The sequence below is a fragment of the Hypomesus nipponensis genome, chromosome 27 (genome assembly GCF_054491055.1).
Source record: "Hypomesus nipponensis isolate SF chromosome 27, ASM5449105v1, whole genome shotgun sequence".
In the NCBI taxonomy this organism is placed as follows: Eukaryota; Metazoa; Chordata; class Actinopteri; order Osmeriformes; family Osmeridae; genus Hypomesus; species Hypomesus nipponensis.
Window position 1 is genome coordinate 4,948,034 of NC_140387.1, and position 22,093 is coordinate 4,970,126.

Consider the following 22,093-nt stretch of genomic DNA (forward strand, 5'->3'; position numbering starts at 1 on the left):
CTTGTCGTATCACAACATGCTGTTTTTATTTTCAGTACAACATCCTAGTCGTATCACAACATACTGTTGAAGTTGAGTTGACATGGTAGGTTCCTTGATTGGTCCAGCTGATCCTACCCTGATAGTGTGCTCCCATGGGTCTCGTGGCCCAGTTGCAGTTTATCTCAGGCACGCTCTGTTCGCACCCCCCTCCCCAACACACAAACCCACACCGTATTAAACATTTACAGCACATACGTTCCTGCCTTCTGCCGCGAAAACCAGGCCAGGCTTATCGTCATCACTCTCTTTAACCAACTATCTGGAACCTTCCCGGCGTTTCTGTGTGCACTCTGATCTGTCTGTGGGTGGGTGTGATGCGTGTGCACTCTGATCTGTCCCCTGTTCTCTGTCCTTAAGTCACTGATGTCTTTCTGTGCTCCTCTCTCCTCACTGTGATGCCGGTGCCTCGCTGGTGACACGTTAGACTGGCCAATCATGCAAGACTGCTGAAATATTAAAAAAAACTGAGCACGACAGTCTGTTGGAGCTGTGTGGTAAACCAAGCCATTTGTGACATTAAAATATGTTTGTATCGTGTTTCTTTATTATGTGAGATCATACAGCTACATTTTAAATGATTAAAATGGTAAGACATAAGATGTTAACAGAATAACGTTAAAGATTATTTATTTATTTTCTAAAATATACCACTCCTTAACGGGTTAAAATATATCTGGTTAAAATTGTAATGCCATTCATGAAAACTATTATTTAAATTTAGAGTGTAACAGGTCACACAATCATGGTATTGTAACATGTGTCAAAGAGCTACCTGGATGCAGAGGTTAGGTTAGGTCTTTTATTACTTTGTAGTTTTCACAGTGTCAGTGCTGACCAAGAGAAAGGGATCAAATCCATTTTCAAAAGACATCTGCATGAGGCCATTAGTTCATTGGACCAGTATAGTGAAACAATATCTTTAATTTCCTCATGTTTTCATGCCTGCATAACCACAAGCTTTCCCCAGCACAAGCGCCAACACCTCCAAACAGAAGTTCACACTTGCACTGTTCTCAGTGGGGGTCACAGCCACGCTATAACCCTGCTCTATATGTAATCTGCCACGGATGTTGTTCTCTCAGCAAAATTGCTCCAGGCATAGCTAGCCTGGGAACAGCCCATACACACGGGGCATGCTCCACTCCTAGCCCACGTGTCCAGCAGCCCCCACGTGAGAGAACCCTGCAAACTGGACCCTAAAAGAACGGGGCCCTCCGCGTTCGGCAAGACAGCCGTGGCTGCTGCCTGCAGCCTGCAATCAGAACAGCATTGTCACGATCCGGAAGAGTCGGGGGGTTACCAACACGTGTAGGAGAAGAGAGAGTACTGGCTCCACTCTGCTGAGTTGCCATGGTGATAGCTGTGTTGGGGGCCGGCGTGCTCTGCTGGGTTGAGCGGGTGGTGAGGGTGGGGCAGGGAGGGCCTACGGTACTGCCCACCGTGTCCTTGTCCAGCCATGGTTTGGTCAGTCAGGTAGTGTCCGTAGTGGGGGTATCCCAGGAGGCTAGGGCTGGGTCTGGATGGTCCAGGCACGTCCACACTGGGGCTGACCCTGTAGTCGTGGCTGGGCGTGGCCTGGGTCAGGGGGCGGTGCTCCCTGATTGACACCGGTCGGGTGAGGTCATCCCTGGGAACGGTGGCCACATCGGGGGCATGGCACTGGTAGCTCTGACGTCCTTTGCAGTCCTCCGCCACAGAGGAAGAGGGAGAAGGAAATCGATAGTCCACGGATCTGTGAAAAAGGACATACAGAGAGAGAGTTATTGCTGTGTAGCATCAGGAGCCAATGTGAACATTTAAGTCATGATGGCATGACAGGATTTGCATCAAGCCATCCTGTTTTTACACGGCTTGTACCTTCCTGTGTGGATGATAGGGAGGCTGTGTATGCGGAACCGTTGTGAACAAAACTGTAGTGTCAGGGTATATGTAGCACTTCCTCCCCAAAAACAGAAGTTGAGGTGTCAAAGAGAACACCCGTTTCAGTATACAACTACAAACCTGTGTTAGAGGGTGAACGAGAGACGCATGTTAACCGTGTGCATGTCTACGAGCATGCACGTCACTTACGTGCTCCATTTGCACGTGTGGCCGTTGCGCAACGGCTCGCGCTCATATTCATGTGCGTTTAACCTCATCATTGTGTGTGTGCGGGTATATGTGAGGGCGCACCTGTAAGGGTGGTAGGACATGGAGGAAGGAACCATCTGTTCCTCGGCGCTGTAGTCCAGTCCGTGAACGTCCGACGGCTCGGGGTGAAGACTCTGAGAATGAGGCATAAACCAAGCCGAGTCGTGGCCTCTGGAACACCCATCTTCTTCAGCTCGCAGGGTCAACTTGCCCTCCGCTTGCTCACAGTCAGACACTGCCCTCTGGAGGCCTAGAAAAGAAGTGGTCATACATGAACTTGATAGAGCGTGTGTTGACATGGAATATCTTGACATTTTAGGTTTACGTGACATATCGTGTAGTTGAGGGGGATAGGTACCTGGAGGGCTTTCGTATTCGACCTCGCTGTCATATTTGGCTCTCTTTTTGTCTTTCTTGGGGCTCTTGGTTGTTCGACACCTGAAGCAGACGTGTGAAACATGAATTTGTTGATTCCCCCTTGTGTCCAAGTTCATCCCTCTCATATTCACACAATAGATTAGACGGTTTGAACGGTTGGTGCTTACCTCTTGCTCTGCATATTGGTGCCATCCTCTCTGAAGCCTTTAGCAAAGGGGTTGTGGTCAATCTTCAGTTTTGTGATCTGCAAGTGGGCACAGTGAAGCAGTAGGGTTTAAAGATACAGGCAAGAAACAAATTACGTTGTAGGCTTGTCTACAGTGTAACATTGTTAAAAAATACTGTATTTTTGTGATTGGCCAGATAAAGGTGAATCAACTGACCTTCAGGTTCTGGTAGGCTGTGACTGCAGTGAAGGTCGTCTCTGGGAAAGAGAAGGTCTGGAAGTTTCCCCAGCGCACCGTGTAGGGGCTGTCTGGTTGGATGACGTGAAATCTCGGGTAGTAGCGATGCATGGAGTGCAGGATGATCTGAGAGATGCAAAGAACACGGAACGAGTTCATTCAACCCCAAAGAAGCAATGAGCGACGTCTACTCTCCACGCTTATGAAAGGAAGAGTCAGTAGCCAGTATGTCACCCACAAACTCAGCGTCAGTCGCCACAGCTGTCACGTTTCTTTCTTTTGTTATGTTGTGCAAATCTCCACCTCACGCTTGCTTACATGGCCATGTTGGTCCAGGGTGTGGTTTGTGAGTTTGAGCTTGAGGAAGGAGACAGACTGCTTCATCCAGTGGCTTCCCAGGGCGGGAGAGTCGGGGTGCACGTAGGTCCTGCAGGGGGGCAGGGGCTCCGCTTTGCAGCCCACCTCCCACTGCTCCTTGTTCCACTACAGAGAGACGGCAAACGGAGGGAGGAGAGTTTACTTCGAATGTATTCACATTGTAGACACTTTTATCCAAAGTGTGGGAGTTATGGAGCAGGATGACTCTGGACTGGTTGGCCTTGATACACTCCAATTGTAGTTCCCACAAACAAGCACATTGGGGATAAGACATTTTAATATCGAATTTGACATTTAAATTTGAAACTAATTTGAAATGAAATTGAAATGTATGACATGCTGTCAGTGAACAAACAGTACAATGTAGAAAGTAAGTCAGTAAAAACATAGTTTACAACCCTCTATTTCCTTTCTCCCTCTTGCTAATGACCGAAGGGCAAATGGCCCAATACTACAGCAATTGGCTGAGGGGAGGGCCAATGGGTTTATAGATGGAGGGTCGATTGCTCCCCATTGAATTCGATTGGTGTGGGGGAGGTGGAGGAGAGATGATAATTGATTGGGCCTCCAGCCGAGTGTAGAAAAACAGGAAGTAATAATGGCCTTTGATATGCAGTGGCCTTTGAGAATGGTAGGTGAAGCAATGTCTGAAAGCTAGGTGCAGACGACTTTTTTGCCAAAGCCTTCCATATTCAAATCTAACCATCATGGTACATTTTTGCAAATTTGACTTATCCAAACCATGTCCTTTGGCAAAGTAACTTGTGGTTCAACGGCTGTGTAGCATTACAGTAGGTGCTGAAGAAGGCGGTGTTCGGCAAACCTTGTATCTGAAGTTGTCAGCCAGAATCATCTCTACCATGATGACGTATTTCACATTGGGTTGTAGTCCAGACAGGCTGATGTTGCAGTGGGGAAACATCCTCCTGATGAACACACACACACCACAATAAAGTTCTGGTCATAGGAACACAAAGCTAACATATAGCATATGACATCAGCTAACTATAGTGTGTGTGAGGTTATGAAGCTTGTATGCTTATGTTTCGGGACAACAAGCGGTGTATCAATTCTGCTGACTAATTATGATTTTTGGATCTTACCGCCCATGTTTTGTAATTATCATCTCAGTTCCCACACTGTGGAAGGACTTCCAGAGGTCAGAGTTCTCCAAGGTCATCCTGATGTTGCCTGGCTGGTAGCCGTCAGGACCAGCTTGGGTCATGTTGTAGCTGAGCCTGAAATCTGAGTAGAGAGCGAGAAATACAACGAACTACATAAAAAGATGGAAAATGTGGACCAATAACCATTTGCACACTGTGATCAAGCCGACATGTTACATAATCACGTAACAGACTTCATCCTTCGTTTAGTTTCGCAACGTTTAACAAGCCAGACCCACATTCAATAGAGCTGCTGTCCATTTCTGCGCCAGAATCAAGCTTACCAGTAATATGCTGCATTCCTCGCCTGTGTCTTATTAGGGACTGATTCGAAAGAGGTGGCTGCGGATTCAAATCTGATTTCTGATGCTTACAAGTCCAGGGCTCGAGTCAAACTGACTTGAAAAGATTCAGTTTGTCCTGTTGAGCTGCTGATCGTCGTTCATGGATGCTGAAGTTCTGAAGGTATACTGAAGGTCTCTCCGGGCCTGATATTTATTCCCTATAAACGTTTGAGAGGTCATAGAGGCTGAGACCTGAATTTGATTGGTCATCCCAAAAAAGGGAAGGGTATTTGGGGGGGTAAAACTGGGTGTGGCCAGGATAGGACAGCATGGGGGGCCCCATGAGTCTGGTGTCTAACCCTTTGAAGATTTGGGCCATGGGGGTTGGAGGGGGGGTTGTTGTGGCACACTGTGGAAGATGTCCTTTTGTTCTTCGGAATGACGGCAGACGAGCTTGCAAACCAGCAGGTTCTGAGAGTGTTTTTTTTTTGCTAAGATTTCAAAGTTACACTCTAACACGAGCCTATCAGACCCACTTCTTAAAACAGTACAGGTATTCAACTAAAATGACAATGTTCCACCAACCTATCCTTCCAAGGCGAAGTGCGGTCATGGCTTGAAGCAAACTCTGGTCCTCTCCTGGTGCCTGTTTGTGTATTGGGTGGGGTGTGGGGTTGTGGGGGGGGGGAGTCGGGTCTAGCCTTGACAATGGGAGGCAGTTGTGGTTAATCCCATGAGGCTGTTGCCCCCTGCAGGCCTGAGTACCCTGGGAGGAGAGGTCTCTCATGATGGGGACCGGGGGTACTTAGCAGCCTGGATGGGATGAGGGGAGGGCTGGACGGCTTGGGAGGACGTTTCCGGGGCTTGTGATGTGGGACTGGTCCCCTGCAGGCGGTTCGGATCCCTGATCTGAACCGGTGTCCCCCCTCCCTGGTCGAGGGGGCCATTCGCATGCTAAGCAGCCATGGAGCAGAGCTGGAGAGACGTTCACACAAGCCCATCACATCCTCTCTGATGTCAGGCCCTGTCAGACTAACCTGTCTGTAAACCACGCTGGGGTTGGGTCTGCTCTTTGAACTTTACCAGTTGTACTTTTTGTATGCTTTCCTGACTAGTGTGTCTTCATAGACTGTGGAAATGAATTAAAACTGGCAGCAGTGTAAAGGTGTTCTTTGTTCCTTTTGTATACAACATTTTCTCAGAAAGACAATAGAAAGTCAGGCTATTGTAGTATGCGGTATCTTTGGTTATTGGCTGTTGTTTCTGTAGGAACAGAATACAATCCATGCTAAATAGAATTTCACAAAGACATACAATTTGCCCAAAAATGTACGACTCACTTTGTGTGTAAAGTGAAAGTTTGTGTGTGTTCCTGTAGAGTCAACCTGCACTTGTTAAACACGGGTTACTTGGAATTCTGTCTCCGGGCTCAGCTGCAAGGACTAACATGTCAAAACCCCACCTACCTATTTCAACCTCAACCTAGAAACAGGAATGTACTTGGGGGCTGTGAGGTGAGGTCATTGCAACCAATGTTACTCTAAAGATCAGCTCATATTTCTTCATTTTTGTGATGGCAAAAAATAACTGTCTAACTGTCAGTTATTAAAAAATAACATCTAACTGATAAATGATATGGTGTAGCTACAGTTTAATTCTCGGCAACTTTTATATTGCAAAATAAATTAGAATGTGATTTTCATTCTTTTTGTCACCCTGTTGATATGAACCAGATATCAGTAGCTGATTTCCTTGTGCAGTCAAAACCTATAGAGGAAGATCTCTCTAATGGGTTCTGGTTGCATGGCAACCTATGACTCTCCGCTGACTGTTGGTGTGCAGTGTGTGACTGTGTGTTTTACACGGTGTACAACAACATGGGGATCCTCATAGACACATAAACTTGCTAATTAGAGTAAGCAGTTGCTATGGCTATGATTAGAACTGTTCAGTCGGAAAGAACATGCTGAACTGCTTCATGTAAAACAGCATACAAGGTCAAAAGTACAAACAATTTATACATTTTGGAGAAGGTTCAGATTTAACATTGGCAAATGTAAAACATAATGTGGTAGATGAGGCGAAACATTTATAATGGATTGAAAACCGTGGTAAGTTGCCTTTGTCTTGACTGCCCCTCCAAGAAATACTATTGACATTGTGTGGTAATGTCTGCCTTCACCACTAGAGAATGCTCTTACCATTTTTATTTCATTTCAGACAATGCCCCTCATTGTCTGTAGATGTCGTAGTTGTTAAGACTTATAGTGAGTCATCAAAAGGAGATTATGCCAAACGCATCCCTTTGTATCATCAAACTAAACATCAAACTACAACTATAGACACACGTTGGCTGCTGTGAGTCTGTGTGTGTGTTCACGTTCAGTGGTCAGATGGGGGTCTTACCTTCTTATTTCACCAACAATAAAAGTGGTTGCATTTTGCCTAAAGAGTGCTGTTGTCAACCAAATGATAAGATCCTCAACCATGGATCTCCCCTTGCTCCTAAGCGTGCCACACACTCACACACACCGTGCACTTGTCCTTTCGTCAGTCTGAGCCGGTGGCCCTGTCCCATGGCGCCGTGCCAGCCCCGGCACAGTGTCGATACGCCCCGCCTGTGAGAGGGACGGAGAAGGATGGAGAGAGGGAGAGAGATGAGCGTCTCTCGCTCCCCGGGAGCCCTGCCAAACAGAACCCACTGACCTCCGTCCCTCCCTCCCTCCCTCCCTCCCTCCCTCCCTCCCTCCCTCCCTCCCTCCCTCCCTCCCTCCCTCCCTCCCTCCCTCCCTCCCTCCCTCCCTCCCTCCCTCCCTCCCTCCCTCCCTCCCTCCCTCCCTCCCTCCCTCCCTCCCTCCCTCCCTCCCTCCCTCCCTCCCTCCCTCCCTCCCTCCCTCCCTCCCTCCACAGCTCTGTCCTCTGGGTAAGATGACACTGCATCCCCCTCGCCGTGCTGGGGCAACAGCCGGAAGGGTGAGCAGGCGAGGTCAAAAACCCCCAGGAAGGGTCGAGGGTGATACGGGGTGACAGAGGGGACATGTAGAGCAAAAAGGAGGAAAGGAGAGATGACTGGCACCAAAAGGGCTGAAAGAGACGCAGACGAAAGGTTGTACAAAATTGGTACTTTATTGAATTGTGTCAGGGTGGGGGGGTGGGGGGGTGGGCCTGTGCACTCGCCGTGCGTACATGCGTGTGTGTGTGGAAGAGGCAGGGCAGGCTGCGTGAGGTGACTGGAACAACAATCAGACCCATTTCCGAGTGTGCAATGTCGTCCACCGAGACCTTCTTTCAAAGCGAGCGCCGGTCCAGCGAAGGACTGGACGGGACTGCAGGGTGAGGGCAGGTGTGGGGATGGATATCAGTCGTCGGGGAAACAGTCACTTTCTCCTTGGGGGGTTTCGGAACCTTCCGGGGGGACAGCCTTACTTCTTGGCCTTGCCCTGGGCGGCCACAGCCTCCATGGCCTTGCGCACGGTCTCCTCGTCACCCAGGAAGCGCATGGGGCCCACGGGCTTCAGGTCGGCGTCCAGCTCGTACACGATGGGGATGCCGGTGGGGAGGTTCAGCTCCATGATGGCGGCGTCAGACATGCCTGAGAGGAGAAGCGGATGAACGGACAGGTCAGACACATGTCCAAATACAGCCCAAGGTTCTCATTGGGACAGCTCACCGGCGTAACCAGTGAGCGAGCGCTTCCTGCGTGGATCCTTGTGAATGTATTCATATGTGCCCATTCAACATGGGCAAGCGTGCAGTCGTCCGAAGGGTTACATCCACACTTTGATTTCATTTGGGCCACTTGATATGGTTTTCCTCTCAGCCTTTGACAGCCCTGACTTGTCCCTGCAACCCTGTCTTCAGCAGCCCCATATCCCCGCTCTGACACTCCTGGAGAATGTACGACCTTTAGTGCCGAAAGGTCGTGGCCGTAACGAGACCCGAGTGTATGGCCTTTACCACTGTCTGTGTGTTAGAGCCAGGGCTATTTATAGACCCTCTGTCATCTGGGAATGTGAGTGTGAGTGGGACTTGAATGTATTGCGTTTATGTCATTGGATGCATTATTGTTCTGTAGACTGATTATTAAAAGTCTGTTTTATATGTAGGACGTGACCTCTGACCTTTTCCTTGCATGCCATGCCATTTCCAAATGAACCCTGACCCCCAGCCCCTATGGTAATTGAACCACGACAATCTCCCCTCTTCTATTTCCTCTCTCTACATCCACCCTATACCCCCACAAACAACGCACGACATTCACCTTCTAAATGCTTGACGATGCCGCGGAGGCTGTTGCCGTGGGCAGCGATGATGACGTTCTTGCCGGCCTTGATCTCGGGTGCGATGACGTCGTTCCAGTAAGGCAGGGCGCGGGCGATGGTGTCCTTCAGACTCTCACAGGTGGGCAGCTCCCCTGCCTTCAGGTTCTTGTAGCGCCTCGACTGGTGAGAAAGCGGAGAAAAAGAAGGCGTTTAGGCATGTACTCTGCAGTTTCCGACCGGGTTGATCGATCTCACGCATCGCGTTGTTCCTCACAACCTTTTTCACGTCATCCGCATCCAGTACGGACTCAAGACAAACGCCTTGGGTACTGGACGGTATCATAAAATGTTCCTGCCGTCTTTCTCGAACTTCAAGTTCCACCCACGCATTATTATGCATAATCACATCCACGCAGTCACGCGAAGGCCCGCCTTACGGATCTGTCATGAATCCCGTTTCCCCCCTCGCAGAAGCCCTCCCTCCTCACCTCGCTGATGATCTTGTGGTAGGCGTGGTCCTTGTCCATGGGGGGCGGTGGGGTGTCGAAGGAGCGCCGCCAGATCTTCACCTGCTCCTCGCCGTGCTTCTCCGCCGTCTCCGCCTTGTTCAGCCCCGTCAGGCCGCCGTAGTGGCGCTCGTTCAGCCGCCACGTGCGCTGCACGGGCAGCCACATCTGGTCGGTGATCTCCATGATGGTCCACAGTGTCTTGACGGCCCTCTTCAGGACGGACGTGTGGCACACGTCGAACTTCATGCCGGCGTCCTTGATGGCCTGGGCGCCGCGCCGCGCCTCCTCCACGCCCTTCTCGCTGAGGTCGGCGTCGAACCAGCCGCAGAAGCGGTTCTCCTGGTTCCAGGCGCTCTCGCCGTGGCGCACGATCACCAGACGATGGGCGGCGGTCATGTTTGGAGGCTTTTCCCCGACGCTTAGAGATCCCTGATAATCCAAACCACAAGGCTCTGCTCTCCCTTGTGGAACACACACGCACACTGTCTCTGACCGACAGTGAACCCCAAGCAGACACGCTGCACTCTTTTTATAGCATGCTGGAATGTGGACCCCACAGAACAGACAGGCCTTCACTGCGCTCAACCAATGAGGAGGTCTCACCTTCTGACTGACGTTGTGGTTGAGCCAATAGGCTTGACCCTTCTGTGGAGCAGAGGGGCGGGTCCCAGCTAGGAAGGCCAAAGGTCAGGGATTGGGCCAAAATAGCAACATGACTTTTAAACTGAGAGCTGTGGAATACAAGCGTAAAGATCAGAGTTGGCTGCTGTGGTACTGGAGAAGGTCTGGAGGAGTCAAGCTCATCATGAAATACAGTTTAAACATCATTTACCTTCATCCGTTACTTGTACTCGGATTACATGTTATACAGTACAACCCCCTCAGGGATGACAACTAAAACAAAACCATTCTATCAACCTATCATCAACATCCCCCCGAACACATTCACATGCTTCAGACGATATTTGCCCTGAAGTATGTTGTGCTATTGGCATGCCAATGCTATTGGCATTTCAGCCAGTGTGGCATTGGTACAGTCTGTGGCAAAGAAAACATTCTAGAATAACCACTGAAAATACCTGCTGCTGTCTAGACAAATCCTCCGACAATGGAGACCAGTTCAGGTGCGTTTGCTGACGCTAAATCAGACTCAAAAAGCCAAATCTGAGCCCAAACTTCAAACGCCCAATCACAATTTGAGCCTCATAACCAAATGAGGTAATACAAGTAATACCACATAAAAATACAATATGAAACCACTAAATACAATATGAATGGGTATCTGGGCAGGAAGCCAGGCCGACATTCACGTACGGAAGCCTAATCCCTCTGAGGAGGTCAGGTTATTGCACTGCAGAGGGACAGAGAACCCTCCGAGTGGAGGGCGAGGGCAGGCTGCAGTGGAGGAGCCGAGCTGGAGAGAGGCGCCGGGGGAGGGAAGACAGAGGGGCGTCATTTGGAAGTGTTTGAAAGGGAGGGTGGGAGTACGAAGGAGAGGGGTATGGGGGGGTGTGTGTGTGTGTGTGGGGCGGGGGCGGGGGGGGGGAGGGTGAGGGGGGGGGTGAGGGGGGGGGGTTGAGTGAACACAGCTGTAGGTGTGACTCAGCAGCTCCCCCTCCCCCTCCCCCTCCCCCTCCTCCTCCCTCTCTGCCCATGCTCTAGCCTGAAAGGTGAGAGTACCGTTTGCCTTGTTCAGGAATTGAAGTGACATGTAAAAAAAAACACATCCGCCAGCATCTCTCTGAACCTGAACGGACAGATTATATGCAGACTGGACGAACAAGTCTTTCGAAGAAGGTGAAACTGTCTAAATCACACAAACCACCTATCTTGAATGAATCAACGCATAAAAAAGAATAGATAACTGTATAGATGCACTAAATAGATGCATTAACTGACTGATGTCCAGTCCCACATATAGCTGACTATGTCACAGTATCCTTTCTTGATACCTTTAATTGAAAATGACAGTAGCTGCCATACTTACCAACTGAATATGTCGTGCCCCATCAAATCTGATAACCAAACCTGCTTTTGTTTGAAATCACTGCAGGGCTTTTAAGGTCATAGACGCAGTTTTCTGAATGGCCAGCAGGGGATGTGCTGTGTCATTGTACAGAGAACTGTATGTGTGAGTGTTACAGCATAACCAGGACACCCCACTCAGGAGACGACTGCAGACTCTTGGACTAAATGAGTCCGTGCTACAGTATGTTATGAACCGATCCACTCGTTGCAAATGAGTCGAAAAACAAATGCCTCTCATCCTCATCGTAGGTCAAGGTCACTCTTGTTGACCAAAAAAGAACAAGGCAAAGAGCTTCACACCTCACTGAAACTCTTGTCGTTCAATATAGCTACATCCTCTGTAAATCTGCATCCATAGCTTTACCTCTTTTCCTCGCCCTACTTTCTCATTCTCTCTCTCTCTCTCTCTCTCTCTCTCTCTCTCTCTCTCTCTCTCTCTCTCTCTCTCTCTCTTTCTCTCTCTCTCTCTCTCTCTCTCTCTCTCTCTCTCTCTCTCTCTCTCTCTCTCTCTCTCTCTCTCTCTCTCTCTCTCTCTCTCTCTCTCTCTCTCTCCCTCTCTCTCCCACCGGTCTCTTTGCTCGCCCGCCCTCCCTCGCCGTGTTGCAGTGTAAGCCTATCGAACCCGCATAGCCACAGAGTTTGCCTGCGTCAGAGAGCCGATCCCTCCTGCTATATAAGCTGGTACCACTGCAGCAGAAGCTTCAGTCTGGGCTTGCACCTTGAGCCCCTCACACACCCCGTCAGGCACAGAGGGAGAGGAACCGGCCCCCCCCCCGGCACAGCAGCCATGAGTAGCATCGCCTATGACCCCTACTACTCCACCTCCTCGTACCGCCGCTGGTACGTGGAGGCCGCCCCCCGAGGGGCGGTGAACAGGGGGAGATCCCGTTCGGTCCACTCCTCCCACGCCTCCCCCCTCTCCTCCATGACCGCCCGGCTGCAGTACTCCTCCCCCGGCCGGATGCTTCACTCCGCCTCCTCCTCCGCCTCCTCCCAGGCCTACTCTTCCGTGGAGAGGGAGCTCAGCCAGGCCAACCAGGTGAGCTCCGAGTTCCGCGCCGTCCGCACCCAGGAGAGGGCCCAGCTCCAGGACCTGAACGACCGCTTCGCCGGCTTCATTGAGCGCGTGCGCGACCTGGAGCAGCAGAACCGGGCGCTGGAGGCCGAGCTGACGGTGCTGAGGCAGAGGCACGCCGAGCCGTCGCGCCTGCGGACGCTGTACGAGCAGGAGGCGCGAGCCCTGAGGGCGGCGGTGGACGAGGCGCGCGCCGAGCAGCAGGCGGCGCTGGGCCAGCGCGAGCGTCTGGAGCAGACCCTCTGCTCCCTGCAGGCCCGCTACGAGGAGGAGATCCTGGCCCGCGAGGAGGCCGAAGGCAGGCTGATGGAGGCCCGCCGCGAGGCCGACCAGGCCGCCCTGGCCAGGGCCGAGCAGGAGAAGAGGGTGGAGAGCCTGCTGGATGAAATGGCCTTCCTGAAGAGGCTTCACGAGGGGGAGGCGGCCGAACTTCAGGCCCAGGTTCAGCTGGGGGCCCAGGTGGCGGTGGAGTCGGAGGCCACCACGCCCGACCTATCGGGAGCTCTGAGGGACATCCGGGCGCAATACGAGAGGCTCGCAGCCAGGAACATGCAGTCGGCGGAGGACTGGTTCCGCGGGAAGGTAGGGTCTCTGACGGAGAGCGTGGCCCAGCACAGCGATGCGGTCAGGAGCTCCAAGGATGAAGCTGGGGAGTATCGCCGCCAGCTCCAAGCCCGTCTTCTGGACATCGACGCCTGCAGGAGCCTCAACGAGTCCCTGGAGAAACAACTGAACGAGGTGGAGGACAAGCAGAGGGGTGAGATTTGCGCCATGCAGGTCAGTGGTGGTACTGCATGTTTACATGTTTACTGTTCAGCGGTAATTGACTGTTAAACACATTTTGGCTTTAAAGAGATATTAAGAGTTCTATAATTTAAGATATCAAGTATCTTACGGGTGCTGATTTCAAAGTATATATAAATGCGTACGTTTTATATTTGATGGCTTGCACGTCATTGTCCTCTGATGCCCTTTAACCTTCTGTATTTAGGATGCAATTGGGCAGCTGGAGAATGAGCTGGGAGGCACTAAGCAGGAGATGGCTCGTTACCTGAAGGAGTACCAGGATTTGCTCAATGTCAAGATGGCACTGGACATTGAGATAGCTGCCTACAGGTAGGCTTGGCCCACATCCGCAACACATATCGTTTTGATCCGACGTTTGTTCCTCATCGAAAGTCACGTGATTGACACACATTGATTTGTGGTCTCGCACCTTTGCAGGAAGCTGCTGGAAGGGGAGGAGTCTCGCTTCAATGTGGGAGGAGCTGGAGGCGTGTCCAGCATGTACTCCCACGGCCTTTCGGCCCCGCCCTCTTTCGGTCGCCCAATGATGTCCATGCATTCAAACTACAGCTCTGGCATCTCCTATCTGATGACCTCACGCCTGCTCAGCTCCTCCTACACGACCGCCGATGACATCATCTCCGCCAGCCTGGCCCAGAAGGAAGAGGCCGGCCCAGCAGAGGAAGAGGAGGAGGAGGAGAAGGTGGAAGAGGAGGAGAAAGTAGAGGAGGAAGATGAGGAGGAAGGAGAGAAGGAGGGGGAGGATGAAGAGGAAGGGAAGGAAGGAGGCGAGGAAGAGAAGGATGACAAGGAGGCCGGAGAGGAGGCCGAAGTGACAAAGGAAGGAGAAGAAGAAGGTAGGCAGACATGTCTTCTAAACAAGTTTAGATTGTACGACGCCATAAGAGGAAATGTTAGAATTGTGTGTAGCATTGTAGCAAAAAACGACTAAATGCCGACTGTCTCCTTTCAACGCAGGCGGTGACGAGGTCAAGGACGAGGAAGAAGGTGCCACTGAGGAGGGGGAGAAAGAGGAGAAAGAGGAAGAGAAGGACGAGGGAGGAGAGTCAGAGACACAGGCCGAGGAGGGAGGAGAGCAAGAAGGGGGAGAGGATGACCAGGGAGAGGCCAAAGAGGAGGACGGAGGAAAGAGTGAAGAGAAGCCAGATGACAAAGCACAAGACAAGAAAGATGAGGGAAAGGCAGATAAAACTGAGGTCAAAGGTGAAAAACCTACCGAGGAGAAGAAGGCAGATGAGTCTGAGAAAGCCAAGGCTAAGAAGTAGTGTACAAGAGCCAGCAGACAGTCTAATTAAAACCTCAGCTTGACAAACAAACAGTAGAAACACAATTGCTCTCCGATCAAGGTGCTCAACACAATAAGTACAACAAAGTCCTGTCGAACCATAGTTATTTGCTTGCTTTCTGAAGTTAATAAAAGCCTGGTTGCACAATTTCTGATATGTTTGTGAGGAATTGCAGACTGTGTGAGCATGGTTTTGGACATTCAAATAAATACTATTGAAAACAAAATGACTGTGTAATACATGTTCTTATGTCTCACTGTGGAGAACTTTAAAATGACTGAACAGGAGGTCTGTTGAACCTGAACTGAATGTTGCTGATTAACATTCAACTTTCATATTACGTGAAATACAATATTGACACAGTCGAGGCAGTCTGAACTTTACATATATATATGAAATATATATATATATATATTTATGATTAATAACTAATTGGTTGGTAATCCACAGAGGCTTTGTCAAAACATTATTATTTTTGTTAAAAAACACTTGACATGTCCAAAAACAAGATTTTAGCCAATATACCACATGAAAATGAAAAAAAAAAAATCACAAATCCATGTCTGTAGAATTATGTGGCTTTACTTGTTATGAACCATGAGTTATAAGAGAGAATAAGATTTTCAAAAAGATAAAATTCAGCCAGGTTGCATTAACAAATTGCGATGAAAGATTCTTACTTACGCTAATGTGAGGATCTGTTCACTTGGGGAAGGTTGCATGAATTCATAGAAAACAAACTTTTTATATATGTAAATTCATATATGGTATTGGTAATAATTTTTGCGTGTTGTCATTTACATGCTATAGAAGCAAAATGTCAAAATAATTCTAAATTGACCAACTGAACAAAAATATGTTTTTGGCCTGTGTAGTACCTGGCCTTGTGATACACTTAACTTTGAAGGCTACAAAGATAAAAACATCTAGTTTAGGGAGTGCAACTCGCCATCTGATTTAACATTTGTTTTTGTTCATCTGGGATGCAAATGTACACAAATAATGCATGCGAACAAAGGGAGAGAAACTGAGTTCCTGCACTGTCCATGGTGCTGAAATTTACTTCCAAATGTCCTACAACACCATTGTGCAAAACATTAGAATTTCGAACACAAAGGTATAATCACGACACACTGACGCATTGTTGCTGCTTCCTCCTCTGAGGGAACCTAAGACCCACCCGCAGCGATGCAGCTCATATCCCCGAGGGCAGTGAGAAACAGACTGAAGCAAACTCAACCAGTGACAGGTCTGTGACCAGCCATAGCCCCAGACAGATAGCGTATACTCTCAGGCAAGGGAGTTTAATAGCATTTGAGACCGTTTCATGATACATGGCAGGTTTGATGACTCCTGGAAGATGAGTTACTGCATTCAGCACCTGATGTGAAAGCTGATCTGACATGATCAGCAGTCACAGGGTTCACAGCACGCAAGACTAAAACAGACTAAAGTTGTCGTGTCAGTCACAAGGTATTATTAATACAAATTAATACCTACATAATTACTTAATTTTGTAAATGTCTGGGGTTGTGTCTTCCGCTACCATTCACACGATTAATCAAATGTATACTGCGTAATTGATACCATGTTCAACCTTGCCTTCTTTGTATGTAGGATTGTGTACTTTGTATCTGGACAGACAGTAACATTGTTGCCAGACCAGCATACAGACGAGAGCCACAGAACACTGGAAGGTCAAGCAAGGACAAGCAGCGGAGGTGGTGTACAAACATGGAGCGCATCAGCTCAGTCAAGGAGGACATCTTGTTTAATCTGACACAATGACGCCATATCTAACTAAATCTACTTTCACGGGTGAAAAAATGTGTCTGTTGCTTTGGTGAAACTGCTGTAGTTTGACTGACTGGACTGGCCTATTCATGAATGGTGCTTCTGTTCTTTTTCATTTGTCAGTCTTTTTATGCTGTGACATATTTCAAATTTGTCTAAAGTTAAGTTTCATTCGATTTTACATAGTGATTTGCATGTCACATTGTATTTAAATAGTAGATTATGTATGTTATGGCTACGTTTTAAATATACTGTACATGAAATTATGTTATCCAGAAGTATGTGCATATTGTGAAAAGATGTATATAGAATATCCCATGGAAAACAAGACGAGACAGATGATAGTTACTGAACATTTGTTACTGAACATGAAGACACCAAAGTTGGTATTTTTGTATGACATTTATTGAGTAAATGCTGCTGGGAAATTGTTCATAATGAGTAAAGAGATGGGATCGCAAACAGTAGCACCTCATTTATGTTCGGTATTTAAATTCAAGTTCATCCTATGCATACACGACTGTATGTGTGCGCTTTAATACAGTAGGTTTATTTTCATTTGCACTCTTAAGGTAAACATAATAGACACTGATAAAAAGCATGTTTAAGGCGAGGAGTTTCTTCGGGTTATTAATGCTTTAGTTGCTTTAGGTATGAGTATGATCATTGCACCATCAACGCTGTCATTCGGTTTTCACTGTACGTTTGTGTATAAGTTGCTTGTTATTTTTTGGCTCAGTTGGCGACTTCAAACTTCAAGTAAGGCTGCTTCTTCATATCAGTGTCAGTAAGGAGGACCCTTCCATTGGCTTCGCTGCTTTCGAACTCAAAAACACAATTAACTAAACAAACATTTCTCTCACTCAACAATCGACTTCCTGTATAAATGTATTCTCTGTGCACAATGTGTATCCCTTCCATACAAGCCAGAGGATGTGAATCCCCCCCCCCCCCCCCACATTCCCTCCCTTGAGTTAACATGCAGATACCCCCTCCCATAAACCCTCTGGTGAACTGCAGAAAGAAACAAAGTCAAATGAAACGGCGACCTCCCTTTGTCCTTTCTGCATCTGCAGCATCTTGAAGCTTTCACTCGACATGCAATTTAAGCTTGGACACCTCATATGGCTTCTCTCTAGGCTTGTTCACGAGTGGTTTATCTTTATTACATTGCTCTAGCTGCATGAGTTATTCGTTATGTTATTGGTTCTGTGGGTTGATATCTCCTCTTCGCCGACGCACCTCGAGGGCTTGATGGTCGCGGGCGTGGTCACTCGGTCTCGGTCACCTGCTTGGTGACCTGGACGGATTGCTTCTCCGTCTTCTTGGAGGTGACAAGTTTCTCCTGCATCGTCTCCTCGGCCTCCTTCACAGTCTCCGTGACCGTGACGGACTTGGTGACGTGCTGGGCCCCGTCTTCCGAGGTGGTAATGGTCTCCACGGTCTTGGTGATCACCACCTTCTGGTTGGGGTCGTCCTTCGCGGGGCTCTCGTCCACCCCGTTGGTGATGGCGTCCTCGGCGTCGGCGTCTTTCTTCGTCTCGTCCTTCTTGTCTTCTTTCTTGTCCTCCTGCTTGTCCACGTCTCCGTTCATGGCTGCGTCTTTCTTCTCTGGCTTTTTCTCTTCCTCGGAATCGCTCTTCTTGTCCAATTTCTCCTCGGCCTCTTTGGGGGCTTCCGCTTTCGAAGCGTCCGCTTTGGGGGTCTCGCTCTTTGGGGATTCGGCTTTGGGGGACTCAGACTTAGGGGATTGAGGTTTGGGAGACTCGGACTTGGGAGACTCGGACTTAGGGGATTCAGGTTTGGGAGAGTCTGACTTGGGCTCCTCTTTCTTCTTGGGCTCCGATTTTGCCACTTCGGCCTTAGGCTCCTCCTTCTTGGCTACGGGGGCCTTCTCTTCTTTGTCCTCTTTCTCCTCCTGTCCCTTCTTGTCTTCTTTCTCACTTTCGACCTTGGCGTCTTTGTCGGCCTCCTCCTTCCCCTCGTCCTTCTCGTCTCCGTCTTTGGCTCCCTTGTCGCTGCCCGCGTCGTCGCCTCCGTCTTCCTTGTCTCCCTCTTCCTCTCCTGCCTCGTCCGTTGCTCCGCTGCCCTCTTTGGCCTTTTCCTTCTCAGGGCTGGCCTTGGACTCGGGGGCTTTGGCGCTGAGAGCGGTCTCCTCGACGCCTCCCTCTTCCTCGGTGGCGCCTTCCTCTCCCTGGCCTTCGTCGACCTCTTCCCCGTCCTTCTCCTTGTCCTCCTCCGCGTCTCCTTCTCCCTCTTCCTTTTTCTCTCCCTCGTCGTCACCCTCTTTCTCCTCGTCCTCCTCTTTGTCGTCGGGGGCGCCGGCGCCGAGTTTGGACTCGGAGGAGGCCACGACTTCGTCCTCGCCCTCTTCGCCTTCGGGGGCATCTCCTCCTTCTTCGGCCTCGTCCTCTGCTCCCGCCTCTTCGTCATCCCCTCCATCTCCAAGTTTGGCAGACAGCTCCTGGGCGATCTCAGCAAGGGCCTCGTCCATGTCAGAGTCGTCATCCTCCACCCTGGTCTCCTCGATGATTTCTTCGACAAACTTGTGCTGGACCTTCAGTTTGGTGGGTTCAGACTTGGACTTCTTTGAAGTCATGGCCTGGCGATAAGGGAAAGTGCTAAAGTGGGTTTCCTCCCCCTCTAAGAGTTTCCTGCGTTGAGAGTAGAAAAGGACACGTCATAAGTTTACAACGATTTCAAGTCAACAATGAAAAGTCTATAAACAAATAGTTTGCTCAAAACGTTTCTCAAATAAAATGCCAGTGAAATGCATTTCTGATTCCCCATGTTCCTTCTGGAAGCACAGTGAGGAGTCTGGATAGTCATACCTGTATGCAGCGATCTCGATGTCGAGGGCCATCTTGACATTGAGAAGGTCTTGATACTCCCGCAGATGACGAGCCATCTCCCACTTAGTGCCCTTGAGCTCATTGTCCAGTTGGTGGATGGTCTCCTGAGAAAACACAATGAGGGACACAACCTAAACAGTTAGCACAAAAATACCCCAAGGTGACATCTTACTGATGTGTAAAGCACCTTGGAATATTGACATATTGCACCACTCCACACAGTTGCTGTCCAAACTCATTTCAGAGAAAGCCAAATATAAATACTGTTAAGTGTGCCATTGCTCTTGACCCATAAGAATGTGCTGCTTCAAAGTCAACCATAAGCAATAACCCATCTTATTTAAGAGAACGATTTAGCTGTAAAATCTCATAGAGGTCTCAGCCCTTTATTCGTTTTCTGTGAACTGATTCTGACGCATATTTTGGATGATGCAGTGGTTTCTAGGGTAGTCCCTCCCTCCCACCCTTGCTCAACAGTCATCCTCGAGGTGCTGTATCTGTGAGGTGAAACGAGGACACAGCCAATGAACGCATCGACCTGCATCTCTGACGCAACCGCAATAAAAAAAAGGAAAAGGAAAAGGCTGCAGCATTGTGTCATACCTTAACCGGTAGAGTAGCGTACATATTTTGCCAAATCATCATACGATGTTGAGCATGGCTTCGAGTGCCTGGGATCTGAATGCCTTACGTCATTGTCAGACACAATTGTGTTTTATAAAAAATATTTAACAAGTTGGCTATTGACTTAGCCTATCAATTTACTTCTGTATAATTATAAATCGCCGACAGTATACATGAACAATGAACCATGGCGTATTTCTGCATTTAGTAATCAAGACTATTGCGTAACAACCACATAAGAAGATTAAGCTGCAAAAGCTGGGATAAATAAAAGTTAGCAAATGTTATGATTCCAGTACCATAAACTGCATAACTATGTTTAAAAATGTAATACACACATGACTCACTCGTTTCCATGAATTTAGATGTAAACTTGAAAAAAAATACTTGATTAAAAAAGGCTTTCATACCTGAAGGCTTGCAAGGTCGCTGTTGTGGCGGTCTTCGATGTCATTCAGCTGCCTCTCCAGTGACTCTCGAGTGCCACGGACGGACTCCAATTCGATGGTCTTAGACTGGAGCTGGCGACGGTAGTCGGATATTTCGTCACGGGCGGACTTAATAGCGTCCTTATTTTGCTCTGCAGCTTCTGTAAGCTTGGAGTAGCGGCACATGAACCAATCTTCCACCTGCTGCAGGTTCTGGTTAGAGTGCCCCTCAAGCTGCGAACGGATCTCCCGGAGGGCTTCGGTGATGTCTGTCTTCTGGAAATCTTTCCTATCCATGGTCACCTGTGACGCTTGCACCTCTGCAATTAGGTCGCTGACTTCTTCCTCGTGGTTGTTACGAATGAAGGCAATCTCATCCTGTAGAGACTGAACTTTCTTCTCCAACTCGGACTTCATTAATTCGGAGTCGTTCATGTCCTTTTTAAGGACTCGAATGATGGCCTCCGTCTCCTCCCGGATGCGCGCTTCCTCGTCGAAGCGGTCCCTCAGTCGCTGGATGTCCTCCTCAATGTGGTCCGTGTCGAGCTGGATTTGCGCCTTGTCATTGTGGATCTGCTCCAGCACGGAGCGTAGCTCCTGGAGCTCCTGGTCATAGATGTCGCCCAGCTGGGATTGCGACACCTGCTTCTGGCGCAGCGCTTGGATCTCTGCCTCGATCTGCTGGTTCTGCTGCTCCAAGTAGTGCACCTTGTCGATGTAGCCGGCAAAACGGTCGTTGAGTCCCTGAAGCTGCTCTTTCTCGTTGGAGCGCTTGTAGTCTCCGTTCAGGTGGGAGGATTGACCATAATCAACGCTGTCGGCGGAGCTCATTACCGTGGAGCTGTAGGTTCTAGCTACCGGCATGTTGACGCTCCTTTTGTAGGAGGTGGTCATTGCAGAGCCCGGGCTGGTCCGGGACCAGGACTGAGAACGAAAGCCGCTAGACGGGGTGCCACTGGAGCGGCCGTAGCTGGTCCTGCTATCCATAACTCTTCTAAAGGGACTCCCTATCGTGTCCACCGGGTAGCTCATCCGGCCTGACAGGGTGTTCTGTGTGCGAATGGAAGGTGTGTGAGGTGGAGGCGTGTGGCGAGTGTGTGTGTGTGTGTGCAGGGTGTACGGCTCTCAGCGACTGAAGCACCACAGTCTGCCCTTTATATATGCGAGACGGTATCGCTAGCAAAGCAAGCAGGAGCTGTTTTAACTGGCCCATTGATCGAACGGAGGTGGGAGGGGGGGTGGGGGGGCGGTCTCATCCTGCCAGACTCCCTGTGGTCGGAGGTCCCGTTCAACAACACCACGTGGGTATATGGGTGATCTTGTGAAGGATTAGTAATTAAACGCTAAATAAGCATAAACCAATCATCAGTATGACGTCCCAAGTATATATCATCATTAGCAGCCACATGGAAGAATGGTCCCGACTCTTTGTTTATGGTATGGGGGGGTTCTTTACACAATGGAACATATCTCTATATTGTAATATCCCCAAACACTCGACAGACAGAAAAATGGTCAAGAAATGTTGATATTTTTTAAATTGTTGACAAGAGTACGTGGTGATGGCATGATTTTCCTTTTGTCTGCAAACCTTACAGAAACGCAAACTTTAGCTCGAATTTGTCAAGGCGACCGTTTCAGTACCATGG

At 49.2% G+C, this 22,093-nt stretch overlaps 4 protein-coding genes across 4 annotated transcripts; 1 reads left to right on the top strand and 3 right to left on the bottom strand.

Moving 5' to 3' along the window:
• Positions 1-13: 13 nt before the first annotated feature.
• Positions 14-4,756, bottom strand: LOC146220518 (T-box-containing protein TBX6L-like). The gene is made up of 9 exons (XM_084694267.1): positions 4,735-4,756; positions 4,436-4,577; positions 4,156-4,258; positions 3,273-3,437; positions 2,934-3,080; positions 2,718-2,794; positions 2,531-2,610; positions 2,215-2,422; positions 14-1,774 (listed from the first exon to the last, which is right to left on the bottom strand). Exons 1-9 carry the CDS (start codon positions 4,754-4,756, stop codon positions 1,339-1,341), a joined length of 1,380 nt encoding a protein of 459 aa, XP_084550393.1. The 3' UTR covers positions 14-1,338.
• Positions 4,757-7,886: 3,130 nt separating this feature from the next.
• pgam2 (phosphoglycerate mutase 2 (muscle)) lies at positions 7,887-10,059 on the bottom strand. Its single transcript, XM_084694010.1, has 3 exons — positions 9,530-10,059; positions 9,041-9,221; positions 7,887-8,371 (listed from the first exon to the last, which is right to left on the bottom strand). The coding sequence occupies exons 1-3, from the start codon at positions 9,944-9,946 to the stop codon at positions 8,202-8,204; spliced, it is 768 nt and encodes a 255-aa protein (XP_084550136.1). The 5' UTR covers positions 9,947-10,059; the 3' UTR covers positions 7,887-8,201.
• A 2,242-nt stretch (positions 10,060-12,301) lies between these two features.
• Positions 12,302-14,950, top strand: nefla (neurofilament light chain a). Its single transcript, XM_084693947.1, has 4 exons — positions 12,302-13,430; positions 13,645-13,769; positions 13,878-14,296; positions 14,418-14,950. Exons 1-4 carry the CDS (start codon positions 12,366-12,368, stop codon positions 14,723-14,725), a joined length of 1,917 nt encoding a protein of 638 aa, XP_084550073.1. The 5' UTR covers positions 12,302-12,365; the 3' UTR covers positions 14,726-14,950.
• Positions 14,951-17,534: 2,584 nt separating this feature from the next.
• On the bottom strand, positions 17,535-21,557 carry nefma (neurofilament medium chain a). Its single transcript, XM_084693886.1, has 3 exons — positions 20,427-21,557; positions 19,372-19,496; positions 17,535-19,194 (listed from the first exon to the last, which is right to left on the bottom strand). Exons 1-3 carry the CDS (start codon positions 21,474-21,476, stop codon positions 17,811-17,813), a joined length of 2,559 nt encoding a protein of 852 aa, XP_084550012.1. The 5' UTR covers positions 21,477-21,557; the 3' UTR covers positions 17,535-17,810.
• Between the last annotated feature and the right edge of the window lie 536 nt (positions 21,558-22,093).